This window comes from Myxine glutinosa, chromosome 7, assembly GCF_964187855.1.
Source record: "Myxine glutinosa chromosome 7, kmMyxGlut1.1, whole genome shotgun sequence".
Lineage (NCBI taxonomy): Eukaryota > Metazoa > Chordata > Myxini > Myxiniformes > Myxinidae > Myxine > Myxine glutinosa.
This window is the reverse complement of record NC_136267.1, coordinates 147,462,109-147,482,591: the sequence shown is the minus strand read 5'-3', so window position 1 is coordinate 147,482,591 and position 20,483 is coordinate 147,462,109. Positions and strand designations below refer to the sequence as shown.

Below are 20,483 nucleotides of genomic sequence, written 5' to 3'. Positions count from 1 at the left end.
GCGATTTTTTTTTTCATAGCGTCATAGCGTTCATAGTGTCATAGTGTTCATATCGTTCATATCGTTCATAGCGATTTTTTTTTTCATAGCTTCATAGCGTCATCGCGTTCATAGCGTCATAGCTTCATAGCGTCATAGCGTCATAGCTTCATAGCGTCATAGCGTCATAGCGTCATAGCGTTTCATAGCGTCATAGCGATTTTTTTTTTCATAGCGTCATATCGTTCATACCGTTCGTTCATAGCTTCATAGCGTTTCATAGCGTCATAGCGTTCATAGCGATTTTTTTTTCCATAGCGTCATAGCGTTCATAGCGTCATCACGTGATCGCTCTGAGCGAATCAGTGCCCACCTGCTCTGATTCCGTTGATTCCGTGCGCTGAAATGCGCTGAGGTAAATATGAATAAAAAATATGGATCGTCAAATATTTTGAGTTCGGCCATGTTCGTCCCAGGCTCAATGGCCATGTCTATGCCAAATATCAAGCACGTAAGCCTCTCCGTTTAGGAGTCTATCGGTAACATCACACACACACACACACACACACACACACACACACACACACACACACACACACACACACACACACACACACACACACACAAACACACAGTGTTTTATATATATAGATTGCAGGAGGAGGTGGTGGTGGTCGATTCCAAGGGATCTGAGTGATAGTGTTGTAGGAGGGGGTGGTGGTCGATTCCAAGGGATCTGGGTGATATTTAGTATTGTAGGAGGAGGTGGTGGTCGATTCCAAGGGATCTGAGTGATATTTAGTATTGTAGGAGGTGGTGGTGGTCGATTGTGAGGGATCTGAGTGATATATAGTATTGTAGGAGGTTGTGGTGGTCGATTCCAAGGGATCTGAGTGATATTTAGTATTGTAGGAGGAGGTTGTGGTCGATTGTGAGGGATCTGAGTGGTATTTATTATTGTAGGAGGAGGTGGTGGTGGTCGATTGTGAGGGATCTGAGTGATATTTAGTATTGTAGGAGGAGGTGGTGGTCGATTCCAAGGGATCTGGGTGATATTTAGTATTGTAGGAGGAGGTGGTGGTCGATTGTGAGGGATCTGAGTGATATTTAGTATTGCAGGAGGAGGTGGTGGTCGATTGTGAGGGATCTGAGTGATATTTAGTATTGTAGGAGGAGGTGGTGGTCGATTCCAAGGGATCTGGGTGATATTTAGTATTGTAGGAGGAGGTGGTGGTCGATTCCAAGGGATCTGGGTGATATTTAGTATTGTAGGAGGTTGTGGTGGTCGATTCCAAGGGATCTGAGTGATATTTAGTATTGTAGGAGGAGGTTGTGGTCGATTGTGAGGGATCTGAGTGGTATTTATTATTGTAGGAGGAGGTGGTGGTGGTCGATTGTGAGGGATCTGAGTGATATTTAGTATTGTAGGAGGAGGTGGTGGTCGATTCCAAGGGATCTGGGTGATATTTAGTATTGTAGGAGGAGGTGGTGGTCGATTCCAAGGGATCTGGGTGATATTTAGTATTGTAGGAGGAGGTGGTGGTCGATTCCAAGGGATCTGAGTGATATTTAGTATTGTAGGAGGTGGTGGTGGTCGATTGTGAGGGATCTGAGTGATATATAGTATTGTAGGAGGTTGTGGTGGTCGATTCCAAGGGATCTGAGTGATATTTAGTATTGTAGGAGGAGGTTGTGGTCGATTGTGAGGGATCTGAGTGGTATTTATTATTGTAGGAGGAGGTGGTGGTGGTCGATTGTGAGGGATCTGAGTGATATTTAGTATTGTAGGAGGAGGTGGTGGTCGATTCCAAGGGATCTGGGTGATATTTAGTATTGTAGGAGGAGGTGGTGGTCGATTGTGAGGGATCTGAGTGATATTTAGTATTGCAGGAGGAGGTGGTGGTCGATTGTGAGGGATCTGAGTGATATTTAGTATTGTAGGAGGAGGTGGTGGTCGATTCCAAGGGATCTGGGTGATATTTAGTATTGTAGGAGGAGGTGGTGGTCGATTCCAAGGGATCTGGGTGATATTTAGTATTGTAGGAGGAGGTGGTGGTCGATTCCAAGGGATCTGGGTGATATTTAGTATTGTAGGAGGGGGTGGTGGTCGATTGTGAGGGATCTGAGTGATATTTAGTATTGTAGGAGGTGGTGGTGGTCGATTGTGAGGGATCTGAGTGATATTTAGTATTGCAGGAGGAGGTGGTGGTGGTCGATTGTGAGGGATCTGAGTGATATTTAGTATTGCAGGAGGAGGAGGTGGTGGTCGATTCCAAGGGATCTGGGTGATATTTAGCATTGTAGGAGGAGGTGGTGGTCGATTCCAAGGGATCTGGGTGATATTTAGTATTGTAGGAGGAGGTGGTGGTCGATTCCAAGGGATCTGGGTAATATTTAGTATTGTAGGAGGGGGTGGTGGTCGATTGTGAGGGATCTGAGTGATATATATAGATAGTCGCGCGGCAAGGAACATCACGTGATCGCTTTGAGCGATCGATTGCAACTCTGCGTCCTGTCGTGGGCGTGGCCAACGTGGCCTCATGCTCCCAGGTCTTTGGCTAACTCGAGCTCGAGAGAGCCATAATGCGTTACGTTATGGCAAAAAATATGAATCTAAAGATGAAAGGGAAAAAAACCTATGTGGTGTGAATGGCAATGTTCGTCGCTTAAATGTGAAAAAAGGCAATTGCTTTTCGCTCTGAAATACGTGCGAACACGTAACTGAGTTAATGGCGGCAGGGAACATCACGTGATCGCTCTGAGAGAATCAGCGCGCTGCTCTGCGACCGGTCAGATTCCGGTCATAATATTTCGCGCTGAGCTAAAAATATGGTAAAAGCATATTATGAAATAAATTTTTAGGTCAGCCATGTTCGTCCCAGGCTCAATGGCCATGTCTGTGCCAAATATCAAGTACGTGAGCCTCTCCGTTTAGGAGTCTAGTGTTTTATACATATAGATTGTTTTAGTGGTGGCTTGCTTGAAAGCCTTAGTGATGGTGTGTTTGAATAAGGTAACCAACAACACTATGATAATGCATGAAGTGACAAATACAGTAGAATTAAGATAATGGCATAACAACAATGTTATGAGTTGTGTCAATTACAAGATCAGTGAACTCATATCACCACGAGTGACACACTGTTCGAAAAAAAAAAAAAAAAAAAAAAAAGAAGGAAAAGGAAAAGTGGGGAGGAATTATGGTAATAATACATTATGCTTAATTTGTTGGTTTGGGAAAATTTTTGTTGGGAATTAGATATTCCTGTTTGTGATTGTAATCATATACAATTTATTTTCTTAGAGTAGTGCTAAAATAACTGCACGAGTTAATTTTTGAACTATATTAACCTGAAAGCAATTGTGGATGCTATTCTTAGTTTAGTAGTGAAATACATACCTGATTGAATATTATTTGTGTGACGCATATAAATGAATATAACTTTTGAATGTTTTAAGGAAAAACAACAAATTGTTGAATGTGAAACTGTCGGAAGATATACATGATTATGCTGATTTCATGGTAAGATGTACCCTATCTGATTCAGTGTGTGTGGAAAGCAGATTCAGATGTGACTGAGCATAAGGATAAGACGAGATCACATTTGAAGAGGGTGCTAACGGAATTGGGAAGAAGTTCGAGAAAGAAAATTAGTGGCGAAAAATGAAGTTAATCGCATACACCCTCTTTCTCAAAGAATGATGAAGACATTCTCCCGTGTAACTTGGAGATGGATGCTTACCTTCACCAAGGAAATTTATGTGACCATTTGCCTGGATCACACTGCAATATGAAAGAAAGGCAATCACTTACTCTTGTTCGAAGGCTTGGAACATTCATCACATCAGAAGTTGCAGGACAATGACATTTTACCTGCAACCTCTGCGAAATGCGGGAACATATGTTATTACTTCACCAACGTCCGGGGAGCCAGCATGGAGCTGCAAACCAATGGCTGTGCCTTTTCACAACAGCTGTGCACGATTCTGCTGGTTGCTCATGGTATGGACCATGGATGACCTGAACACCATGGTCCCAACATCATTGTGGATGCATCCGGCATCCTTGTTCCACATCTTGCTGGCCAATCAACGTCACACCAAGACTTGCTGCCCACTCATAATGAGGGAGGAGGCAAGTCGACTACAACTGGGCGAAGGCCTTGTTCAGGAATTACTATGGTTTACAGCAAAAGTGGCAAGAATGCTACATGGAGAGCAGGGTCAGTCTATGACTCCGCACTGTTACCACAACAACGAAATCCTACACGAAGTAGTGCAGGTGTTATGAAGACAGAAAATGTTTCATACCTGGAGTCAAACACAAGTGATCAGCCCTTCCTTTCAAACAAAGTCAACATTTGTGTGGAGGCAAACGTTTTTGCCAGATGTTGCAGATGCTTTACAAAACTTGAAAATGAAGTGAAATTGTTGTATCTTGGTGATGGTGAAGTGTTGTTTTGAAAAGATATTTGTGATGCAAATGCAATAGATCGAACAATATGGAAGGAGTCAATGACCAACGAAATGTTTTGTGATTCTTGCAGGATGACGGTGTGTGCCTTAGGGAATTGGATTACCAAAGTTATGGTTTGAATACTTGTATTGATATTTACTTGTAGTGATTGATTATTTACTTATACTTGTATTGATGTTTACTTGGAGTGATTGATTGTTTACTTATATTGATGTTTAGATTAATGGTTAATATAAACAAAAACAAAAAGATGAGGGAATTGTGGAAATGTAACTCATTGATTAAAACTGGTAACTCTGATTGGAACTGGTAACGAGGAAGAACCAACGACTTGAAATGAATGTCAGGAATGTGCACGAAAGTGGTAATCTCTTGTTCACCTGGTCACAGCCCCAGGCTAGAGCACCCTCCTATTGTAAGGGAAATATAACTCACAGCAGGAGGGGAGTGAGTTGGGCGAGCGGGATGACTGAGCAACCTTTCAGCGGAGAAGGGATTAACAGTTGGCGCACGGAGGATTAACTCAAGAGTGCCGATATAAACCAGAACAGACCGATTCAGGAGCACTTGCCACGAGAACCCCTGCCCGACGGAACGAACAACCACGCAACGGGAAACAGAAAACAGGAGAGCACCGGCGAACGAAGAAGAACCAACGACTTGAACTACTAATTCGTCATAGTATTGCAGTTCTTTATGATATTGAAACCAGTGAATTATTAGCTAATAAAGCGTTGCTTTGTAAAAGCCCTGTATAGTTATTTTGTATCCTCGTGAGTCAAGTAACTATTCCCTAACAGCACCAAGTTTGATTTAAATTTATTCTGCTGCTCTCAAGTATCACATTTTTCCTAACATGACCTCTGACCTCACCAAAATCACAAAATCACCTCACTTCTCACGTTTGATGCCAAAATATAATCAGTTCATCTTTGCATCACAATATACACTTATACCAAGTTTGGGCAAAATCCCATCACCGATTCACACGTCAGAACAGTGACAGATTTTTTTTTACTGAACATGCCCTCTGACCTTTGGACAGTCCGCAGAAGCATAAACTAGAGGTTCCAGGGAACCTGAAATCAACTGGTCTATATCAATATGGTTAGAATATGCATAATAGAACCACAAACTATATAGTTTATATGTACAGTAACGTTGAAGGTATCTCGTGCTTAAACAGGAAACTAGAAAAAATTGAGTTTTTAGTGACGCATGAAAAGTAAAACCACAATTACTTTTCTCAGATTGACAAAAATTGATTTTTTCAATATGGCCGCCCTGCCGCACCCATTTTTTGGACGTGCAACGGCCAAATGCAATCCCAAACAAGGAAATTTCACTTACATTTTCGGATTCAGCGTTCAATTCCATATAGGTGAGTGTATTTTGAGGCATGTGACTTCAAATAAAATTGTAAGCCAGGAAAACGTTCGTTTCATTCCTTAGGGAAACAACATGTAAAACTGGCCCAAACGTGAAAACAAAACTCGCTCATTTTAAGTCGTACCAGCTAATGCGACCACTCATTCTTCTGGGAAGAATCCCGTGCACATGCTGGTCACACTTATAAAGTCACCTAAGTCTTTATAAGTTCATCAAATACTGACACCGCGATTGACATTTGCTGAGGTAAATGTTGACATCTCTTCTGAGGTAAAAAAAAAAAAAAAAAAAAAAAAAAAAGTTTTAAAGCATTATCTATCTATAATTCCAGTAATCTCTGTACGTTTGTACGTTTGTACGTCTGTACGTCTGTACGTCTGTACGTTTGTCTGTGACCGCTGTTTCTCGACAACTACCGGTCCGATATACTTGAAACTTGCCAGGTATATTGCTGGGGACCCGAGGATGTGCCTTTTCAAGGTTTGAAATTAATCGGACAAGTACTTACCGAGCTATGGTGATTTAGCCGTTCGCCGTTCGCTTTGCCGTTGCGAATGGACCAAACCATTCATGTAAATAGAGGGGGGGGGGGGGGGGTTCTGTGGTCGTTCGCTTTGGCTTTGCGAATGGACCAAACCATTCATGTAAATAGAGGGGGGGGTTCTGTGGTCGTTCGCTTTGGCTTTGCGAATGGACCAAACCATTCATGTAAATAGAGGGGGGGGGGGGGGTTCTGTGGTCGTTGCGAATGGACCAAACCATTGTTTTTTTTTTTGCAGTTTTTTTTTTTTTTGCAGTTTTTTTTTTTTTGCAAGGAACGGGCACCCACGTACGGGCACGTCCTAGCTTATATATAGTACGGGCATGCCCTAGTTCATATCAAACGATGCATTTTATGAAACGGGGAAACCTAATAGACACTTTGGTGGTTTTAAAATGACAGAATATTAGAGGATTCTTAATCATTACTGATCATTATGTTAACGTCTTTCAGACCGTGTTCATTGTTGAAGTTGCAATAAACCGCCAACTGGATTAACAAAGAGAACTGGTCTTATTTATGAACACGGTCATGCACAGTTTGGAAAACAACGAATTAATCCCCTTTCTTTGAATCACCTCACAACGAACACTCCAACTGCCACCCGGTCAAGCACTTCCTCAAGTCAGTGGTCCCAAACCCAATGCGGTTACCACACGCCCTGCACTTGACAAACCAGCTGCTGCACCCAGACGGTCCGGCCGAATCACTAGCAAGCCTGCCTGGCACTCTATGACATGTGATTCTGGCATTGACCATTACTGTCATTGTGTTTGGTTTCTGCTTCACCAGTTCTTCAATTAGCTTCAAAGTTAGTTTCATATATTCTTCATATTCTCAGTCTTTGTCATGCCAAAAGACACACATACTTGTTATACACTTATATTTTCCATGCCAAAGACTTGGGGGGAGATAGAGAATTCTTAATCATTACTGATTATGTTTGTTCTTATGTCTTTCAGATCGTGTTCATTGTTGAAGTTGCAATAAACCACCAACTGGATTAACAAAGAGAACTGGTCTTATTTAAATGTCTTTATTAGAAAAAAAAAAAAAAAACCTTGAAGACGACGCTGCTAACAAAATACACCGCTCTAACGCATAAACACGAGTTTAAACTACATTTACAACAAATATGAAAACTATTTTCATATCACAATGTTAAATATAGAATATATCGAAGATAATGTAAAAAAAAAAAAAAAATGAGCCCTATCTTCCAATAGTAATAAAATTCCAAAATAAAATTCCTGGATCCGGAATAATATCCTGAACTTCACCAAAAACTAATCAATTCTTCCTTATCCCAAGGGCAATCATCCCACCAACTTTCATCCAAATCCGTTCAGAACTTTTCCAGATATCGTGTTCACGAACACACACGCACGGACACGATCGAATGCATTACTCCCTGGCAGGAATAACTAGTTTATGTCTTAAAGATGCTGCACAACAAGTTTCATCAAATGTGATCAATATTTGTGACTTACAACGTAGACGTCGAATTGTTTACAGACGACAGACAGACAGACGATGGACGGCGGACACTGGGTGTCGACAAAAACTCAGCTGGACATAGTCCAGTTGAGTTAAAAATTGTTTTGATTCAGGACGTTTAGATAAATCATCACACTTTTCAGAACGCATCCCCGATGCAAACCTAACTATTACTGTAAAAAGGTAATCGAATGTCTTGCTTACCACGACCTGCCCCACATCGTACTCTTTATCTGCATCACTGCAAGGACTCTCATCATCCTCATCATGATGGACAGAAGATCCTGGAAAGAAGAGACATAATGAACATAAAACAGATATTGTGACAGAAAACGATCAATGGACAGAATATCACGTCGTGTGTGCATTGTGCAAATTAGACATCAATTTCACAAATTCGTCTTCGTCTTCTTCTTCTCCAGCCAGGTGTTCACATACCATATCCTCTAGAAAGAGGTCAAGGGCTGAGAACATGCAGAATTGGCTCAAGTCTTTCAGGAACTGGTTGGCTAGGCCTGACATGATTGAAGTGGGTAAAGTCAGGAATTTGTAGTTTGCTCAGGGTGCCAGCGTTGATTTCACAACTCTTCATGAAAGACAACGAGAGATGTTTAATGTCTCCAAACTAATGCTACCAGACAGAATACCCAGCACAAGGTCCATCTGAGGTACCACACATTTGTGACCAAACACACAACCTGTGAAGCACCATTAGATTTAATAAAACGGATGGAATCACCAGGAAGGACATTGATCAGGATATGCTTTCCACAGTTGGAAATGAGGGGAAGCTGGCATTTCTGGCATTAACCTTTCGTCGGACCAAAACAGCCAAAAACAGTCCGACACAGGGCCTCACGAGCAAGACGAGCTCTTTATTCGATAGTGCATGGTCAGGATGAGAAGTAAAACACACCGGATAGTTCAGAAGTAAATTCGCTACATCTGTGAAGCCTTGTTGGACACAGTACAACATATAAATGGGGGATTCTCTTCAGGAAAAGAATGAACGAATAATGGTGGAAAAAACACTCATAGATGCATCTGAAACAGTGTTGGACAACAATGAAGAAGGCAAATTTAGGTTTGTAGATGGATATTAAAGGGATTTATATTTTAGAACCAGACAAAGCAGTCTTCTTCCACATTCATATTTAGCACAAGACTGTGGAATAGCAAGGATCATTGGCTGAGAAGGAGGATATACCGCTGATGCCCTCTGCTGGTCATGGCAGGAATTTGTCCATGGTGAAAGAGATAGCTTGCCTACTCTTCACGAAGGACACCATGTGATCTTTAACGCTCACCACCTAATGTTGGCAGACGGGACACCCAGTTTAACCACCATCTCAGGTCATCCATCCTCCCAACCATGATCTTTATGAACCACATTAACCCTTCCCAACCAAAACCCATTATTTGCTTCTTTCCTCCAACTCATTTACCATGTCGTTTTACATTTTCATTGAAATTGATTTGCTCTCTCACCATCATCAGGTACCATCTGCGATCCAGAGGTTGCCTCTTACAGATCACCATTCAAAAGATTATTCGGCATTTTTAACTTCCTCATCTGTTCTTGTCTGTTCATTTTAATGCTTGCCTTCCTCCTCTTCCATCAATATTACCAATCAGTATTGTTTTGTATTGGTTGAGGTGATGCTCAGCTCAGCTTGGCCAAATATTACACATTTGATGCCTCTGCACTATAGTTACACCTGTGACCAAGTGAAGCCGTTAAAACCGCCATGGCGTTACTGGAGGATCAAAACAAAAAGTTTGGACCATGTACAGGAAAGATTACTGTGATGAGGGAAAGTTGTTTGTGTCACTGTCATGAGGAGCAAGCAGCCACCACCCACAAATTGAAAAATAAACAAAACAACAAGAAACATTTTCAGGTCTCTTTTCTTGTACTTGCAAATGAAATAATTTATTTTGTGAAGAAATTAAATCTCAAAACTCACCAGTTAGCATCTCTTCCTCAACAGATACATCTGATAATTTAGACTCAGCATTCCTGCAGAAAATAAAGATTTTGTGAAGCTGTCATTAAATAAACGTCACAAATAAGAAACAATGTCACAATAAAAATGCAGTGGTGAAGGTGATAATCGGACTGCATCGGTTCATTGCGTTTTCTACATTCAGACAGCAAACCACACCCTGCACTGCGCTGCCCTACCAAGTATCTTCAAACACAGTTGACAATGAAGTTTTGGGAAAATAGTTTTTTTTATATATATATTCTTCAAAAACGAAAAAAAATACTCAAAGTTTGCATGTTGCCGAAGGGTACCCCAAGTATGGTTTCTGTCTGGGTAGCATATCTGTGGGAGTGGGTTCAGGATGGGGAGGACACCCCAATTTTTTCTCTGTAAATGTGTATCGTTTAGTCCCACCCGGTGGTATCGGTATCCGGTATGACAAACAATCTTCTTCTTCTTGTATGAAGAAAGTTTAAACAACTTGATAATGCGCATTCTAGTGATGTTGAAATCTGAGTGAGAATCATTCAAATTGTTTGATTGTTCATTTTAAGTGCAGCTTCAAACCAAAGCATCCAACACAGCTTCACAACAAAATGGAAATGATTTTTGCTGGCAACGTATATAAGCAGCAAGGATGTCTGACAAAGGTGCTGTAAGCTGACATCCAAGCAGATGAAAGATGACAAGACATGGCAGGGTTAGCTTCAAATTCCTTAAAGGAATGCCATTTCTATGGTGGTGATCAAAAAGGATATTTTTCTGAAGGGATATTTTCTCTTACTTACAAGGTATGCCATCAGTTAAGACTGGTTTACCGTGGGAGTTGTTGTATGCAGATGATCTGGTGTTGATTGCAGAGAGTATGGATGGACTGAAGGTGAAGATGAACAAGTGGAAGGAATGTATGGAGACAAAAGGTCTGAAGGTGAATATCGGAAAGACGAAGGTAATGGCAAGTGTAAAAGCATGTGGTGAGGTGGAAAAAACTGGGAAGTGGCCGTGTGCTGTGTGCAGGAAGGGTGTCGGAGTAAACTCCATTCAATGTTCAATGTGCACCGAGTGGGTTCATTGAAAATGTTGTGGTCTGAAAAGGTCATTAGTGTGGCAGCTACATTCAAGTGCAAGGTTGGCACAGAGGGAGCTGCAGATGGAGGAAATATTGAGTTTGGATCTTGGAGACCAAATGAAGGTGCAAGGTGTGAAAACATTTTGCTACCTACGAGACATGCTGAATGGAGAAGGTGGATCAGACTCGGCGACAGTTGCGAGAGTGAGATGTGCATGGAAGAAGTTTCGAGAACTGAGTGGTGTGCTGACGAGGAAGGGAGTATTGTTGAAGCTGAAGGGAAAGGTGTATGCTGCATGTGTGAGAAGTGTTATGACTTATGGGAGCAAGACATGGGTAATGAACGTAGAGCAGCAACGAAGGCTGAAAAGGCAAATGGTTCGGTGGATGTGCGAAGTATCATTGAGAGAGAGGAAGACAAATGATGAATTGCAAAAGATGATGGGAATAGAGTCTGTGATGGATGCTGTGAAGAGAAACAGGTTGATATGGTTTGGTCATGTGTTGAGGAAGGATGAAAGTGACTGGTTGAGAAGAGTGATGGAAATGAATGTGGAAGGAAGTAGAGGACGGGGAAGACCGAGAAAGACTTTGCTAAAGGTGGGTATAATGGAGAAGATCGTCATGGGGCCCGCAAGGCAAACGCCCACTATAGCAGGGAAAATAGCCTTAAAATGCCTGGTGTTGTTTGTTGTACTTACAAGGTATGCTCAGTGTCGTGACGAGGCTTCTTCTTCTGATCATGTTTGATGCACTTGTGCCTAAGTTGAAAAGGATTAAAAACTCAGTTTCGTGTGCATTTATTGCAGGGAGATATATCCAAAAACAAGTTTTAAAAAGTCAACAGGAGGAAAATAAAATGATTTACTTCAGACTTTTCGAAAGAGTAGGTTTCTTTGGTTTGGTGGACGGTGATGACTGGTCCACATGCGAAAGCTGGTTTGGAATGTCTTGTGAAGCAGGAGACTCATTCATCTTTGGTTCCCTGAAAAATAACAGAACACTTAAATCCACAACTGAGTACAAATGTGCTGAACCAGATATCATATAATACTGTCGCGCAACCGCCGAAATTACTATCAGGCGGTCGCGGATGCCGATCACGAAGGCCTCACGAAGGCCGGAGGCCTCTGTCGACCCGAGGCGGAAACTCAATGGCGGACTCCGAAACCAAAGCTACCCAAGTGCGTGGGATGGAGGGCGGCAACGAGAGCCCTGCAGCCTTATCTATTAAATTAATCACCCGGAAAACTGCATTCAGGTATATGTACAAAAATAATGCAAGGGTTTATTAAATGAAAAAGCAAGGACAGGAATATGAGACGATAAACCTAATGCCTAATGTGGGATCCCACACACACAGATATCAGAAACGAGACGAGGGGATATGAATTAATGAAAAGAACACGTCATGTACAGGTGAACGCGCAACTCGGTCTTATCTGGTCTTTGTCGTTGGCTTTGGCCGCCGTCCAACACGCGGCTCCTTTCGTCCCGCGGCACGCCTCGCTCCAAGTTCCAAAGCACCGAGCACAGAGCACCATGCACCAAGCACCAAGCACCGATCAACACGAGGTCGACCCTCGTACACGGTCGACAAACCAACTCGAATCTCACCGGGACGGCCAACTCAGGCCGTGAATCTTCCAGGAATCTTCCAGGAATCTGCCAGGAATCTGCCAGGAATCTGCTAGGAATCTGCTAGGAATCTGCGAGCCAACGCAACCAGGGATCTCACGAAACTGCCAGGGCCAGGAATCTCACTAGTGCGCAACTGCTCAACTCGTGCGTAACTCACTCGGGATCTCTGAACGACTCCCAACTCACAAACGAACTGCCCTCTCAACTCGGGATCCAACTCACAACTCGACTCAACTGCCCAAAATGGCGTCCGGCGCTCGTTAATATCCCCGGCCGGTGACGTCAGCTTTGGCGCGCTGCCAACCAATCAGAGCCTCGTAACTTCCCGCCCTCTGTCGACCCGCTTCGCGCTTCCCGCGTCCATTCGCGGCAAATGAGCACAGCCCTCCTGGGCGTAGTACTCAAGGTGGATAGACCTGTCCGGAGGTGTAGGTGGCGGCGGCCATGCGGCGGTGTCCTGGCCTGATTTCTTCCTAAGTCATGTCAGGGGAGGGTGTTACTTAGTGTTGTACTAAAGGTCCTAACTAATGTCTAAGTGGTGTGCAGTGCCAAAAGGGACAAAGGTTTGGCTAACCAGGTGAGACATACAAGGGCGCTACTCCTTCATCCCTACACTACTTATCACTCGAACCTCCTGGTAGATTCACAATTATACATCTTAACCGACAAAACGCCTACACATGAACTTATTACAGGGTAGTTTTCCTTACCGTGACACCTCGACGCATGTTACCTACGCAGCTCTATCTGCCCTAAATATTGCTCGACGCACCAGACATAACAATACATTCCACATTTCAACAACTGGCACCACACTGTCCCCTCCACTAAACATCACATAAAATAAACTGGAACGGCACTCAGTAGAGAGTATACCACCGCCAGGTGAACGGTTTACGTTTTGTATCCCACCGGTAGGTTGTGTCTGGATCCAGACCTGAACCAAAATTTAATCGGCTTGTTCTCGTCACCTAACCAATTCATGCACCTAGTTTTGTCATAACTCGTCCATGTCAGAAATCGTCCATAACTTTTTAGGATATCCTGCTGTGTATCGTTTTTGGCCATATCTTTCAATGGTGAAGAATCACTTTCAAAATTCACCTTGCCGGATCCGAATCTTCCGAATCGAATTCGAATCTTCCGAATCCGAATCTTCCGAATCTTCACAAAAATTAATAATTTCGTCATTCTCATATACACTAGCTCTCCACAAAATTTCGTCCACACCAATCCAAAACTTTTTGAGATATCTTGTTCACAGACAGACAGGAGTGAAAACATAACCTCAATCCAATACAAAATGTGGTCTTCATTTCCTTTTGGAAATACCATTGATATCGGTAGTACGTTTGATGTCATAACATTCCAAAGGGATATTTTCTCTTACTCATGTTATCTATCTATAATTCCAGTAATCTCTGTGTGTGTGTGTGTGTGTATGTGTGTATGTCTGTGTGTTTGTCTGTGACCGCTGTTTCTCGACAACCACGGGTCCGATATACTTGAAACTTGCCAGGTATATTGCTGGGGGCCCGAGGATGTGCCTTTTCAAGGTTTCATATTAATCGGACAAGTAGTTACCGAGCTATGTCCAAAAAACGATTCAACCAATCAGAGAGCAGCGAGTTATCACGTGTGCCGAACGTGGCGAACAGACTCTGCCTCGGACGGCACATTTGAGAGCGTATTCATTTATTTCACGTTGGCAAACTATGTTGGCGTTAAACTATGTTTTAAAACTAATTAAAATTAAAACTAATTTGCGATTCTTTCGCTTTCCTGCGCGTTTGTGCACGCTATGGCGATTTCTTTACCAAACTCCGCAAGCCGTTCGCTTTGGACCAAACCATTTCATGTAAATAGAGGGGGGGGGGATTGTCACCGTACTCGCAAGCCGTTCGCTTTGGACCAAACCATTCCATGTAAATAGAGGGGGGGGATTGTCACCGTACTCGCAAGCCGTTCGCTTTGGACCAAACCATTTCATGTAAATAGAGGGGGGGGGATATAATTTTAGATATATATATATAGTACGGGCATGCCCTAGTGTACAAGAAAGCCACAAGGTTTCTTGTTCTTCTTCTTATCACGTTTCAGATTTGGAAAAGACCCCGCAGAGTTATATCCAACACATAACATAACGCTGGAGTTGATATTTCCACAGTAATTGCTTCGTTAGGTAACCCACCCTCGTACCAGGGGAAAGGGAGATACGTTGCGATTGTGGTTTGAATCTTCCCCATTGTTCTCTTCCGCATTCCCAAACCTTCATTTATCTTCAATCCTCATTCCCAAACCTTAATTTTTCCTCTCCATATTCGAACCTCATTTCCAAACTCGAATTTACTGACACCTGCACTTGAACTGATGCCATTTTCAAGCACCCATTCTCAAACCAATATTTCCTGAAACCTGGATTCGAACCCATGTACCCAAAGGAATATTTTCTCTTACTTACACGTCATGTGCATTGTCATCACAACACTTGTTCTTCTTATCATGTGTGGTAAACTTTTGCCTAAGTTGAAAAAGATTGAAAAGTCAGTTTATTGTACATTTGTTGGGGTAGATATAATCAAAAACAAGTTCAAACAGTCAAGAGGAGGAAAATAAAATTATTTACCTCAGACGCTTCCAACAACTAATTTTCTTTGTCTGAGATGGTAAAGACTTGTTCATCTTTGGTTCCCTGCAAAAGAACAGAACTCTTCATCCACAACTGAGTACAAATGTGCTAAATCGGATATCATATACGTTCACATGGAAGTGAGATGTGCATGGAAGAAGTTTCGGGAACTGAGTGGCGTGCTGATGAGGAGGGGAGTGTCGTTGAAGCTGAAGGGAAAGGTGTATGCTGCATGTGAGAAGTGTTATGATTTATGGGAGCGAGACATGGGTAATGAACGTAGAGCAGCAACGAAGGCTGTAAAGGGTGGAAATGCGAATGGTTCGGTGAATGTGTGGAGTATCGTGGAGAGAGAGGAAGACAAATGATGAATTGTGAAAGATGATGGGAGTAGAGCCTGTGATTGATGCTGTGAAGAGGAACAGGTTTAGATGGTTTGGTCATATGTTGAGGAAGGATGACAGTGACTGGTTGAGAAGGGTGATGGAAATGAATGTAGAAGGAAGTAGAGGACGGGGAAGACCGAGAAAGACTTGGCTAAAGATGGTGGAAGAAGAAATGCAGGCAAGGGGGTGAACAAGGAGAGATGCAGAAAATAGGGCAAAATGGAGATGATTGTCATGGGGACCGCGAGGCTAACCCCCGCTCTAGCAGGGAAAATGGCCTTAAAATGCATGTTGTTGTGTTGTTGTGTTGTTGTACTTACACGTCATGTGCATCGTCACCACAACACTTGTTCTTCTTATCATGTGTGGTAAACTTTTGCCTAAGTTGAAAAAGATTGAAAAGTCAGTTTATTGTACATTTGTTGCGGTAGATATTGTCACGCAACTCCGATTAACACCAGCGTTGCGGATGCCGATTGCGAGGCTTTTAACTCCCGAGGCGAAAACTCGATAGCGGATTCCAATAGGGCACAAACGCTCGGAATGGCGCGACACAGCAAAGCTCCACAGCCTTACCTATTAAAATGAAACACCCGGTAAACTGCGTTCAGATATATACAGAAAATAATACAACGATTTATTCATGAAAAGTAAGGACAGTGAAAAAGCACGCGCCGGTAATAACTCTCATAAGAAGCCTAAATCGGGATCCCACACACGACAGATATCAAACACGATACGAGGGACATTATGAATACGAAAATAACACGTCTCGTCGTGTACAGTGTATGCGGACCTCGGGCTTATCTGTCTGTCGCCTTCTTCACCAGGCCTCGCCGGTTCAACAGCACACCACGAGCTCCCTTGCTCCAAAGGTCCAACGCAGGGCTGCACGAAGCAAGCGAACTCCACTTGACCAGGGACAGGAAGGACTCTCCAAATTCGGGATCGCACCGGGGCCTTCTCAAGCCGTGAACTCCTTCGAACTCCACTCACACCAGGAGTGCTGGCAGCCAATCTTCCGGCTCAACTGAAGTGAACTCTCCACTCAGGTCGGGGCTCTGCTCATCTCAACAGGCTCATCCGAACTCTCTCAACTGCTGAAAATGGCGTCCTGCCCTCGGTAATATCTCTGGCCGATGGTCACATTGGCGCACTGCTCTGCCAATCAGAGCTTCCCACGACTCGCCGGCTCTTCCAGGTCACGCCCACTGCAGTGCTCCAACCCCTCCCCCATTCGTGGTCACCGGTCATAGCATGTGCTATGCCAAGTTCGTAGGCCTTGCGGAGGTGTAAACGGTGGCGGCCAATTGTGGCGGTGTTTTTGGCCTGATTTCCCGTCTATTCTCTTCCAAAGTCATGTCAAAGGGGAGGAATTATTTAATGTTGCGCCAGGGACCTAACTAATGTTTATGTGGTTTGCAGTGCCATAATGGACAAAGGTTTGACTACTAGGTGAGACTCACAGGGGCGTTATCTTTAATCCCTATCTAACTATCACACGAATCTCCAGGTAGATCCACAATTATACACTTTATCCCGACAACCGCCTAAACATCAAGAACTTATTGCATGTAGAGTCCTGTCACGACAGTCGAATACCTACCTATACAGATCTACCTAGCTCTAGATGTTGCTCTACCAAATTCATAACAATATATTCAAAAACAAGTTCAAAAAGTCGAGAAGGAAAATAAAATTATTTACCTCAGACGCTTCCAACAACTAATTTTCTTTGTCTTAGATGGTAAAGACTTGTTCATCTTTGGTTCCCTGCAAAAGAACAGAACTCTTCACCCACAACCAAGTACAAATGTGCTAAATCGGATATCATATACATTCACGTGGAAGTGAGATGTGCATGGAAGAAGTTTCGGGAACTGAGTGGCGTACTGACGAGGAGGGGAGTGTCGTTGAAGCTGAAGGGAAAGGTGTATGCTGCATGTGTGAGAAGTGTTATGATTTATGGGAGCGAGACATTGGTGATGAACGTAGAGCAGTAACGAAAGCTGGAAAGGGTGGAAATGCGAATGGTTCAGTGGATGTGTGGAGTATCGTTGAGAGAGAGGAAGACAATTGATGAATTGCGAAAGATGATGGGAATAGAGCCTGTGATGGATGCTGTGAAGAGAAACAGGTTGATATGGTTTGGTCATGTGTTGAGGAAGGATGAAAGTGACTCGTTGAGAAGAGTGATGGAAATGAATGTGGAAGGAAGTAGAGGACAGGGAAGACCGAGAAAGACTTGGCGAAAGGTGGGCAAATTGGAGAAGATTGTCATGGGGCCCGCAAGGCTAACCCCCACTCTCGCAGGGAGAAATGTCCTTAAAATGCCTGTTGTTGTTTGCTGTACTTACAAGGTATGCTCAGTGTCACGACAAGGCTTCTTCTTCTGATCATGTTTGATGCACTTGTGCCTAAGTTGAAAAGGATTAAAAACTCAGTCTCGTGTGCATTTATTGCAGGGAGATATATCCAAAAACAAGTTTTAAAAAGTCAACAGGAGGAAAATAAAATGATTTACTTCAGACTTTTCCAAAGAGTAGGTTTCTTTGGTTTGATGGACGGTGATGACTGGTCCACATGCGAAAGCTGGTTTGGAATGTCTTGTGAAGCAGGAGACTCATTCATCTTTGGTTCCCTGAAAAATAACAGAACACTTAAATCCACAACTGAGTACAAATGTGCTGAACCAGATATCATATAATACATTCTCCATTTCAACAACTGACACCACACTGTCCCCTCCACGAAACATCACATAAAATAAACTGGAACGGCAGTAGGGGATATATGTTGATCCTAGGCCACTTTGAAATCCCATTGACTTACATGTTAATTTTCCTCTCACCCTCATTTCCCCAAAACATCCAAATCTCTTCCCTAATTTCCCCATTCACTTACATGTTAATTTTTCCCTAAAGACCCAAAATTCTTCATACCCCAAAAAGCTAAATCTCTTCCTCCCATTGACTTACATGTTAAACGTTGATCCTAGGTGGCCTAGGATCAACATTGACTTCGCTTGGGTGGTGTTAATTTTCCTTTTAATTAATCTTCTTTTCATATTCTAATTTTGATAGATTCTGAGCCTATTAAGTGATCATGACCACTATTTCCTCCTACCCTAATCATTACGATCCTTCCAACCTTGTAGACCTATAATCCTTCTGTATGAACCTATGATCCTTTAAACCTATAATCCTTCTGTATGAACCTATGATCCTTTAAACCTATAATCCTTCTGTATGAACCTATAAATCCTTCTGAATGAACTTATAATCCTTTTTCTATAAACCTATAATCCTTCTGTATGAACCTATAAATCCTTCTGTATGGACTTATAATCCTTTTGTATAAATCTATAATCCTTCTACCCATAATATTTGCGAGCCTTCGACCCCACTCAAAAGAGAATAGAAGTATATTAGTAAGTGTATGGAAGACACTAGTATTGAGTTTTCGAACTGTGAATAGTAAATTTTTGATTCTAAAGCAGCAGCATGTCGGTACCTTCGATTAGGCCTCTCAAACAATGATCCTTTGAATTTAAAAGAAGATAAATAATACAACTATAAATGAAATCATCATTATCCTTATAAACCTATGGCACCTCTATTTCTCCCTAATATTTATGATCCTTCTACCCCTATTCAGGTTTCAGTGAGGATATTGAAGATGATGTGATGTACGAAGGTTTCAGTGAGGGATATTGAAGATCATGTGATGTAGGAAGGTTTCAGTGAAGATTTTTGAATTGGGACACAGGTATTAAGTTTTCGAACTGAGACTAATAAATTGGAAGAACCAACTTAAAAGTGAATAGTAAATTGAAAGAACCAACTTAAAAGAGGCACTAGTATTAAATAGGAAGAATTGTAAACTTTTCGAACTGATAGAGACCATCAAACCTACTTGCAATTGAATTTTTGAATACAGGTCAAGAGACTAGATCACTTTTCGGGTCCTGATCAAGCAGCCAGTAAATAAGAATAATAGTAAATTTTCGTGTTCAGATCAAGAGACACTGGTATTAGTAAGTGTGTGGAAAATTTTTGGACCTAGATTAAGAGAGATGGAAATGGAGATGGGGAAAAGAGATGTTGTAATGTATAAAAGAGAGATGGAAATGGGAATCTATGATCCTTCTAGCCTTTTAAATCTATGATTCTGTATGAAAATACGGTCCTTCTATATGAAAATATGTGTTGTATGAAACTATGATTCTGTATGAAAATATGATCCTTCTGACCTTATAGACCTGTTAACCTTTTATGATCCTACATCTAATATACTTTAACATTGCTTGTCTCCACCATTTTTAAATTAAAGCCCCCTTTAGTTTGGTTGTTAAGGAAAAGGTCGGTGGTAGCCCCTTAAAATCCCTAACCCCCCTTTTTAAACTTATCTCTTATACTTATACTTATATATATATATATCTCTTATACTTATATTATAACTTATATTTATCTCTTATACTTATACTTATGAATATAACCATAAGGGAGACTATCAATTCCATTTTCTAAAATAAACCTCATCATCAAAAGCCCCCAATGCTTTCTTATTCGTCTCTTCTGAATATAATTGATGTTTATAACTTCTTATTCCATTAATCTTTCTAAACTCTTCATTCTTTGATGTTAAACAATTATAATAATTTTCAAAGTTTATTGTTTCTTTAATAACATTTTTCTTTATACCTTTTAACTTCTTAACAGTCTTTTCAACGTTATTCACAATGTATTTATAAGCATAAGCCTTTGACCTCAATGCCACAAATTCACTCATAACATTTCCTCCTAATTCATCCTTAAACTTTCCAATCACCTTTTTATTTTTAGAAGAGTACAACTCACTCTTATCATTGTAATCACTTGTATCATA

At 41.9% G+C, this 20,483-nt stretch overlaps 1 protein-coding gene across 1 annotated transcript in view; it reads right to left on the bottom strand.

Annotated features, from left to right (window-relative positions):
• The window catches only part of LOC137431726 (uncharacterized), a 188,095-nt gene that overhangs the window by 159,980 nt on the left and 7,632 nt on the right, over nucleotides 1-20,483 (bottom strand). Inside the window, exons 3-12 of the mRNA XM_078782396.1 lie at nucleotides 18,121-18,237; nucleotides 17,954-18,013; nucleotides 17,304-17,369; nucleotides 15,917-15,976; nucleotides 15,208-15,273; nucleotides 15,043-15,102; nucleotides 11,809-11,925; nucleotides 11,642-11,701; nucleotides 9,851-9,903; nucleotides 8,088-8,167 (exon numbers count right to left, since the gene is read on the bottom strand). Coding sequence (XP_078638522.1) covers nucleotides 8,088-8,167; nucleotides 9,851-9,903; nucleotides 11,642-11,701; nucleotides 11,809-11,925; nucleotides 15,043-15,102; nucleotides 15,208-15,273; nucleotides 15,917-15,976; nucleotides 17,304-17,369; nucleotides 17,954-18,013; nucleotides 18,121-18,237 — 739 coding nt within the window. The remainder of the gene's footprint in view (nucleotides 1-8,087; nucleotides 8,168-9,850; nucleotides 9,904-11,641; nucleotides 11,702-11,808; nucleotides 11,926-15,042; nucleotides 15,103-15,207; nucleotides 15,274-15,916; nucleotides 15,977-17,303; nucleotides 17,370-17,953; nucleotides 18,014-18,120; nucleotides 18,238-20,483) is intronic.